The 9,735-nt window shown below is 42.9% G+C and overlaps 1 protein-coding gene across 1 annotated transcript; it reads left to right on the plus strand.

The window, feature by feature from the left end:
* Positions 1 to 713: 713 nt before the first annotated feature.
* On the plus strand, positions 714 to 3,288 carry LOC147419327 (uncharacterized). The gene is made up of 3 exons (XM_086506222.1): positions 714 to 2,104; positions 2,218 to 2,272; positions 2,771 to 3,288. The coding sequence occupies exons 1-3, from the start codon at positions 1,982 to 1,984 to the stop codon at positions 2,806 to 2,808; spliced, it is 216 nt and encodes a 71-aa protein (XP_086362348.1). The 5' UTR covers positions 714 to 1,981; the 3' UTR covers positions 2,809 to 3,288.
* Positions 3,289 to 9,735: the final 6,447 nt, after the last annotated feature.

The following is a 9,735-nucleotide window of genomic DNA, read 5'->3' on the forward strand; positions in this document are numbered from 1 at the left end:
ACAATGATTCAAACATCAACTCCAAGCTATGAAAGAGCATATAGAACACTCATAGTATATGTGTGTGTGTATGCATAGATCATTGAAATTGACGAGTGAGTGTTGTGGATGGCAAGAGGGTACGACTTGTGAGGTTGAGGACAATTGAATACAAAGGTAGGGTCTACAACTTGGTGTTAGTATCGATATCAATCATGGTCCAAAAGGTAGGGGGAAGAGAGATAGAAATGAAATGAAATGTTATATTAAACATCGTCAAAAGGCCAAAATTACCTATGAGACCAAATCCTTGTGGTTGTAAAACTAAAACTAAAACTAAAAGCCTAAAGGAGTGAGTAAAATCAACATCATGATCATGGTATGCCGGAGAATATGAGGCAAAGGGCATCAATAGTTTTTGTCGCTGGAAGTAGCAGTACTTTGGGGGGGGGGGGGGGGGGGGAGAGAGCGCAAAATGAAATGAAATGTTATATTACTTGTTGGCAAAAGGCCTTTGGGAATTGGGAATAAATTCATACAATCCTTATGGAGCTAAGCCAATGTCTGGGTACAAAAAAAAAACAACATCAATGGCTGATGGTTGGCGTCGATGCTATCCGGAAAAGTATTGCAACGGTTGCTGCAGATCTCTGACAATGTCCATCGCTGTACTCAGTTGTACTGGGGGGGAGAGAGACAAGTGACGGGGGGGGGGGGGGGGGGGGGGGGGGGGGGGTATCGCTATCAGCTGGTGAAGAGTGTTGACATTGTCCACCTTTGTGAGTAGTCGTAGTGGGAGGGGGGGGATCAAAGAGAGAGAGCGGGGGTCAAGGTGTGTTGTTGGTTGGAGGAGTCAGCTGGCTTCTTTGCCTCTTGACAGCACCCCCCATGCACCATGCACACCTATCATCTGTTTCCTACCATCTACAACACTCGCTTATCGCCACCAGTTTGCCATGCACGCCATGATCAACTACTTCACTCCGTAGAACAAGCTGAAGTTTCCGCTTACCTCAAGGTGTTGGGGCATGGGCGAGGCACGTGCAAGGGCTTCCCACTGGCTTGGACGGTCATCTGCATGCGGGGGAAGCTTGTAGGGGTAGAGAGGTAGTTGTAGAGCGTGAGGGAGTCTGGGGTGTGGGTTTGCATGGTGGGTGAGAAATGAGAGAAAAAGATTGGGCTGCGGGGTGGTTGTCAGTGGTGCCATCGATTGGCGTGGGAGGTTGCACTGCATCGCACACTGCCTGCATGCTAGGCAGTGAGTTGGTTGGGCGAGAGCATGAGGTTGGCACGATTTGGTGGCTACCAACCCGTAGGCTCAGTGCTCCATAGTTTAATGGGAGGAGGAGGTTGGTGCATGGTAGCTAATGGAATAGCAAGATCAGCCTCCAATAACTGGAGCTGAAAAAGGGTCTGGGTGGTTGAGAGGTATTGTAGGCAGGTAACTGCAAGGGCGGCTACCTAACAGAATTTTCTACTATGGGTGGTGGCAGCCGTAGGGACCTACATTCTCGGCGTCCGTGGGTGGTCACCTTTGCATGCAAGGTAGGGCTCGTGAGAATCAGTCATATCGGCCTTGAACCATAGATATGGTGTTGACGATGTTGTAATGATAGAGTGAAAGGGTGTTTCAAGATGGTTACAACTAGCAATTGTAGATGACAACAACTTGCAGGGATGTTCAAATAAATAAAATTGGGCCGCCCATGCTATTGAGCGATGGATTTGTTTGTTGCATCACCTTGTTGTCAGCTTACTGCAACGCAGGCTAGTGTAATAGGCGAAAGGAAAGAAGCGTGAAAAAGTGGGAAGGCCTCATGTAGCATGTAATGAAGAAGATCCCTGCTATGCTGGGGCCTTATCCGTAAGGTCTACAACATCCTAGGCATGTAGCTGTTGCTAAGGAGTCTTGTTGCAGCATGCGTTGTCCTCTTCCGCCCCATATCTCTCTTCATCACCAATTCTCCCTTCCTCTACTTCCTTCTTGCCATCACGTCTCTCTATGCTAATTTCCACCTATTGTTGCATCGACTTCATTTCATGGTCTGGAATTCCTCCAGGCTTCAACTATGGTGCACAAGTGGGTGTGATAGGATTGCTACTTTTGCCAGCTCCCTTAACGATGGTATGGATCGGTCGGTGCTTTTGCATGCATATGCCTCCTCATGCCTAAGTTTCTTGGTTTCGATGCTTGAAACTCCATAGCAAAAATGGTCGTGCTCATGTACTATTGTATAGGGAGATATGGGTTCAAATCCCATTGGGGTTACTAGACGCGCAAACATCACTGAAGGTAATTAATCAATTTTCCATATTGTTGTTGAAAATCCAACAAAATTAAACTCATAAACTTGCTAATTAAGATTAAAAGTGTTACTTAGCTTTGCATGCGTAGTATCCTGCATGTTGCAACGCATCTTCCCCTGTATGCATGTGATTTCCTCCTTGCATGGAGTGTGCATGTTGCGTCTTGTTCTGCATGCATGAGGTATGTGGTCTCCGATTGTGTCCTCGTGGTGCATGTGTGGCTACTCTTCACGCCGCATGCTTCTCTACCGTCATGCACAACGCGGCTTCCCGTCTTCATGCTAGTCACAACGTTCGTGATTATTGCTGTCATAATCATAATTGAGGGTCTTTTCATATGGTTTCTTGCTAATTAATCACAATTAATTAAGCTAATTGTAAATGATAGTGATGCATAGAATACACTTATCTTTGTGTCTGTAGTCTTCTTTGTGTGAGGTTGATTGGAGTGTAACCACAACTCTAATACCACTACTACAAACAGAGGTGTGGAAAGCTCTGAAGACTCGCACAAATCCATAGTCGAGTGAAACGCGAGCAGAGAGAGACAAAGAACGAGATAGAGCGAGAGAAAGCATGCGGCGCACCTCTTACAACAGAGTGATACGCCAGCACGGTGAGAGAGAAGAGAGGAGAGGAGAAAGACACGAGCACTGGGTGCAATCTCCCCCTATGCAAGAGTGAGCATTTCCCTCTTGCATGTATTTTATTTATAGATTCTTCAATACTCAAAATGAGTACACATTGGCCAGCCGACACAAACGATCATAGCTCGTAATGAGCACTTGAGTAATAAATGTACATATCCCTTATCCATAACAATTACAACCATCAATGGGTAGAGACAAGGATGGAGAAAATGAATAAGAGGCTGCCAAAGAAAGAGATTAAAGAGAAAGATCTGGTAATGAAGTGCGGTTCTTGTTAAGCCATAAATCAAATGCGCTTGCCACTTGTATACAACAAACATGCATAATGATTAAATACCATTATATTTTGATATATTATTATCCTTCAATTGTGTGAATAGAGTTGCATATATCAAATCAAATGCATAGAATTACAATTAACCCCTACATGTGGGGGGTACCTAAGTGGTCAGTGTCAACCACTTAGGTATCATTGCAAGTGAGAATCAATGGACAACAAGACTAATGCTATCATTGGAGGGGTTTCATTGCACACAAAGGTGGGCTCTCTCTCGAATGGATAGGCTCAACAATGATAGCACAATGAACTCAATATGATGGTAGAGGTTGCTCTCTTAGAAAAACAAGACATGCTTTGTACTCTTAGTAAATGAACTTGTAAACCTTGCTCAAGACACTAATGTCACTCACTTTATCTTGCGTCAATGTATCACAAATTGCAAGCTCAATACATACCTATGTCTGCACATGCACACACATATACACAAACAATATACTGCAGATTTTCCTTGAGATCTTTTATTGCCTATTGTTTTGTGCTACTTGCAAAACATGCATGCACAAACAATCTAAGTAAAGGCGCACCATTGACCTCAATAAGTATAGCCACAAAAGAAGAGTTGACCTTGCAAAAATGTTTGAAACCATCCAATGAGAGGAACCAGAGGGAGACACAACATATGCATGTAGGCAGCTTTGGTGAAAGGCAACCATTGTTTGCACTAGCCAACTTGTGTGTGCACATCTATAATTATGACGATGCAGAATCTAACATGTAGAAGTTGTGTGTGTGTGTGAGAGAGAGGAAGGGGGGGGGGGGGGGTGGGGGGGGGGGCACAGCAAGGGCTCTATCTAAGGCTCATTTTTGAAGGGTGGTCCATATCTTTCATTCAAAGGGCTGAAATTTTTTACTCTTCTTAAACGGAGGGAAGATTTTGAGCTTACCTTCATTCACCTTTTTTGAATGTATGTAGTATGATTCCTAAAGATTTTTAGCTTTTTCATGACCTTGCCATGAATTTTGAAACACCATGAAGTTATGCATAATTACAACTATATCCTTCATTCACCTTACTTGAATATGATTCCTTTTTTTTTGTTGCAAAACTCAAAATTGTGAGTGATTGTATTAGAATGTCACCAAGAAAAATACAAATCAGTCTCAAGCTCATGCTAAGCCTTGAGGGGCATATGATTACATCAGTAGCATACTATTACCAAAAGTCCAGTCCTTTATGGAGTAGGGCTCGAGCGGATGGCGTGGGACAACCTAAGTCAATCACGCAAGTTTTGTGTTTTACCAATCACATATATTAACTCCTTACTTTCTTGTCCTAAAGGGCTCTGTCTAAGGCTCAGTTTTTAAGGGTTGCTCCTATCTTTCATTTGAAGGGCTTGAATTTTTTAATCAGGGAAGATTTTAAGCTCATCCTTCATTCACCTTATTTGGATTTATGTAGTATGATTCCTAAAGATTTATAGCTATTCCTAATGGTGTGAAAAAAAGAAAAAAGGTATTCCTAATTCAAATATTCTCTCAATAACAACAAAAACAATATGCTAGTCTATAGCACATAGCAACGGGCAATGACGAAGCACGTAGATTTGCAACAATATTAGTTTGACATGAGAAGGACGGATACAATTTTGAGAGAGAGAGAGAGAGAGAGAGAGAGAGAGAGAGAGAGAGAGAGAGAGAGAGAGAGAGAGAGAGAGAGAGATTTTATTATCGTCCTCGGAGGTCAAATATGACCTATGGGACCAAAGTTACATGTGATGTAGTATGTGTATGGCTGATGAGTGACTCTCAATGCTCCAAAGTTGTGGTGATGAGAGTCGCAATGGACAACTTAAACTGTGGCTCGGGAGAGGAAAGCGTGTAGGTCTAACTAATGGCTGAAAATGTGAGAGAAGCAAGTTCGGATGTGACCAAAAGCTGAGCACTCTAGTAGTGTGTGGTACTCAGACTCTCGAACTTGCAATGAGCATAATATGCACAATCAATTTGACTCTTCTCCATTGCCCCAATGCCCTGTCTCACATCAAAGGGAATGGGAGCTAAGCCGAATGGCTGCGATAGTGCGTTCGCCGACAAGGGGATAGGCTCAAGCATGTAAGTGTGAGTATGGTTTCCTCTTTCAGCAAAGAACACGGTTTTGTAGTTGGGGGCAATATGGGTGGTGTAATGTATGAAGCGTGAACCACCGGATTTCTCCCAAGCCGTAATACATTGGCATTGTAGAAAAGCTTCATTCACTTGGAAGTCAATTGAAGCATCATGTAGCAAGTGTAATGCATCCCATCTCCCAAACCACTTCTTTATGTCTTGCATCCAACCTATGCCCAAGATCTTGCTTATATGCATCTTTTGAACCTTTTTGATTGCTTCCCATGAAATTGTAGGAAGTCGATGTGAGGGATTTTGATGCATCTTTATCATGTACTCCACAACCCTTTCCATGCCCATAACCTCAATTGGAAGAGATCCCGACTCAAGAAGTAGGAGAATATATGGTGTTTGTGTCTTAACTTGGAGAAAGTTTGTAAGAAAACGCTTTTGGACATTCTCAATGTTACCATATACATGTGGTAGTGATGTATGTGAATAGACTAGGACCACCAAGGCATTTTTTCCCTCTTCAGGAGGTTTTTTTTCCAGTGCATTGTACATATGCCCATCACTCTAGGGCTATCTATCTTTCCATTGCACACTAAGTAACACACTCTCACTTGTGTGCCTTGAGCTTCCTTCGTCTTCTCCAAGCTGTGTGCGTTTCTCTGCAACCCTAATTCCAACAATTGGTATCAGAGCAGGTTGCATCCTCTCAGGCTTAGTCGCCAGAAGCTCTAGCACACGCCTGCTCACTTTGATTCAGGCTCATTTCGGCCTCCGTTTCCACTACTGCCAGGTCTGTGCAGGCAATTTTGTCATTTTGTGCAAACTTTTTGTCAGTTCCAAATACTGCATAACAGGTCCCATACAGTCTATTGCGGACTGTGCTATATAGCATGTGCTGGTTTCACTTAGCTTCTCCTCATTTCGGGCAATTTTCCATCGAGTGCAGGCATTTTCCATGGCTGACAACAACACAGATGTGTTCAAGATGTTTGCTGCTGAGGACAAATTGGATGGGGACAATTACCCTATGTGGGCTTACATGATGCAACACGTTCTTGTGTTAAAGGGCGTTTGGAATATTGTGAAGGGCATTGATGTACGTCTTGGTTCTTAGGATGTAGGCGATGTTGAGCATGTTGCAGGTCTTGCTGCAAGGATTGGTGCTATTAGAGTTGTTTTGCTTACGGCAGAACAAGCTCGTTGGGATGTAAAGGATGCACAGGCTCATGCATTGATTGTGTTGTCTGTGAAGCGCACCATTAGTCCTCACATTTGTTCAATGAAATCTACAAAATAGGCTTGGTATATTCTAGAAGGTCTTTATGCAAGTCGCAACGAGGCTAAAATTGCTTTGCTGCGTAAAGAGCTGGAATCGAAGATTATGCATGAGGAAGATGATATGGACACTTTCCTTGCTGGTGTCAAGGATATCAATGAGCAACTTATTTCTGCAGGTGAAGTCATTTCAAACAGTTTCCTTGTGCAGATTGTTCTTGATGCCTTACCGGATTATTACCAGACTTTTGCTAGTACTTGGAGACTTATGACCCAAGGAAATCCTGAAGTTGTCAAGTTTGATGCATTATGCACATTGCTGTTACAAGAGTCACTTTTTAGAAAAAAACAAGACTAGGCAACATGCAGTCGAACATGCTTTTATTGCTTCTCAAAGAAAGGGTGGTAACAACAATGCAGCCACTTCTTATGGTTCTGCTGCGAGTGGCAAAACTTCTGTTTCTAATGCTTCTGCTGACAGCAATTCGTATAGAATTCTAGTGATAAGGGCAAAAAGAAGATGCCTTGCCATTATTGTAAAGCTAATGATCACTTGATCAAGCAGTGTCCTAAGTTGAAGGCCAAAGAGGCTAAGAAGAAAGAGGGTGGTTCCACTACAAATGCAGCCATTGTTGAGTCTTCTGTGAAAGGAGACTGTGATGCTGATGTTGATGCAGAATGGGCTTTTAATGCAGAGTGCACTTACAATCCTACTATCCATGATGCATGCATGTTAGTTTCTGCAAATTCACATGTGTGGTATTTTGACAGTGGTGCTACAAAGCACATACCTCACATCGTGAATTGTTCACCTCTCTCTCGTCTGTTCCTCATGGGAATTCAGCCACTTGTGCCAACAATGCCTCTTATCCGGTTCAGGGGGTTGGAAAGATTGTGCTTACTGCTACAAATGGCAGTTCTTTCACACTTGTTGATGCACTTTATGTACCTGGGATCAAGAAGAATCTTCTATCTGTATCTGCACTTGCTAGACTTGGACTTGTGGTCAAATTTGTGGATGATAGATTATAGTTCATGATCTCATTTTTGGTGATGAAATTGTTGCATCTGGCCTTTTGTGTCGTGGGCTGTATAAGCTCATTTTGTATGACAAGTGTGGACAAAATTTTACAAGTGTAGTTGCAGATTCAAGGGCTATTTTGGATGCAAAACTGTGGCATGCACGTTTTGGGCATCTAAATTTTGCCAATTTGCTGCATTTGCAAAAATCTGATATGGTTGCTTCTTTGCCACCTCTTGAAGCACGTGTCAAACATGTTTGTGAAGGCTGTATTTTGGGTAAGATGAAACGTTCAAAGTTTCCAAAGGATGGTTTAGTTAGGGCCACATGCAGGCTGCAGCTTGTCCATAGTGATGTTTGTGGGCCCATGCAAACTCCGTCCTTGGGCAATTACCTTTACTTCGTGACTTTCATTGATGGTTACTCCAGGCATGCATGGGTATTTCAGCTTAAAGCGAAGTCTGAAGTTTTTATGTGCTTCAAACAATTTCTGGCTATGGATGAAAATGTATCGAAATGTACTATGGGCACCCTCCATTCCGATCGAGGGGGGGAGTATATGTCTCATGAATTTAATGCATTTCTGGCTAGTCATGTGATAAAACACCAATGTACAGTGCCTTATACACCTCAACAAAATGGTGTTGCTGAGAGGAAAAACAAGTCACTTACAGAAATGGCACGATGTATGGTCAAAAGTCAAGCTTTGCCGCATTCTTTTTGGCTTGAGACCATCATGTGTGCCACTTGTGTACTTAACAGGTGTCCTACGAATGTGAGACCCAGGAACTGCGTACTAAGATTCTCCACCCAACCCCCCATTATATAGCCCTTGGCCGCTATGAATAGAATCTCCCTGTCCGCATTTAGCAGCCGGCCCTTGGCCCGCCCAAGTCCTACTCGCTTGGGTTTGCCCTTGGCATGACATTACTCCCCCCTTGGAGAAGCATTTTCGTCCTCAAAAACACAAGTGGCAGTATCTACGTAAGAACACTGATGTTTTCATTATTGGCATCCCATACGAGTGCCAATTGTCCATATGACTGATACTTGGTGCAGTGAGAGGAGGTTCAATGAAACCAAGAGCAACATCTTGATTTTCAACATTGTTGTCCTGTTGCAACCACTTGTATCTAAATGGGAACTCAATTTATAACTCACTTGAGTACTTTAAAGGAGTAATTGTAAAAATGAAAGAAAACCTTGGCGTAACTTTCCATGCAGTTGTGAGCCAGATTTCCAACTCGCATATCTTGAAAAGCTCATAGCTACTGAGGAATAAAATAGGGAGTGTCCTCATGTCAGACTTTTGAACATTTTGGAACACACATAACTACATGTTCACCCCTAATGAAGATTACCTGCAAACATACTTTGTCAGCACACCTATTAAGTCCTTGACTTTTGAAACTATTGAAACGATATCCAACCCCACCAAAACAGGTGTTCAAAGTTGAAAAACTTACTTAAGCAAATTCTATCGCCCATTTAGAATGCGTTATTCTAACGTATGCTCTTAGCAGATCCTTTAGCAAAAAATACTTGTAACCTGTCCATCCATCTCGGGATGAATAACAAAAGTAAGAGTGAGGTGCTTTCCCCCAACCACTTACAGACAGTCTTCCACGATTGACAATAAACTAGGACTCAACCATTGAGTATCCAGCCATAGATTTGATATAGAGTGGAGACAACCAACTAGGTTGAAAGCGGGTTGGAGTGGAGTAAACTCATAGAGTTTAGACCATCCAACCCCAGGCACCCATACTGAGCCATTGCCTTGTATGGCAGGGTAGTGAGGGTGCAGAAGAATAAAGTCCATGAATTTGCATGCCACTCCAAATAAATTTGTGTTAAAAAGTAGGGCCCATAACACCTAGTGTGCATGCATTTAACACAAACATATTCGAACAACAATTCCATGACCAGACTTTCCACGGTACATATGGGAAAGCCCAGCAACAAAAGTTGGACCATAACAGAATGTGACAACCCATCCACACCTAGGTACCAACCATGAGACATTCTAATGAACATAGCATACTTGGCTATATGTAGAAACGACCCTCCGCTAAGGTGGTTTCACAACACTTGTAATCGGAACA

The sequence above is a fragment of the Adiantum capillus-veneris genome, chromosome 29 (genome assembly GCF_014529385.1).
Source record: "Adiantum capillus-veneris isolate H3 chromosome 29, ASM1452938v2, whole genome shotgun sequence".
Taxonomy (NCBI): domain Eukaryota; kingdom Viridiplantae; phylum Streptophyta; class Polypodiopsida; order Polypodiales; family Pteridaceae; genus Adiantum; species Adiantum capillus-veneris.

Bases quoted from the DNA above. Each gene is read 5' to 3' on its own strand.
- LOC147419327 (XM_086506222.1), top strand. From the start codon at position 1,982: ATGCTAATTTCCACCTATTGTTGCATCGACTTCATTTCATGGTCTGGA. The intron at 2,105-2,217 runs GTATGGATCGGT...ACTATTGTATAG, and splicing joins TGCCAGCTCCCTTAACGATG to GGAGATATGGGTTCAAATCC. The intron at 2,273-2,770 runs GTAATTAATCAA...TACTACAAACAG, and splicing joins ACGCGCAAACATCACTGAAG to AGGTGTGGAAAGCTCTGAAG.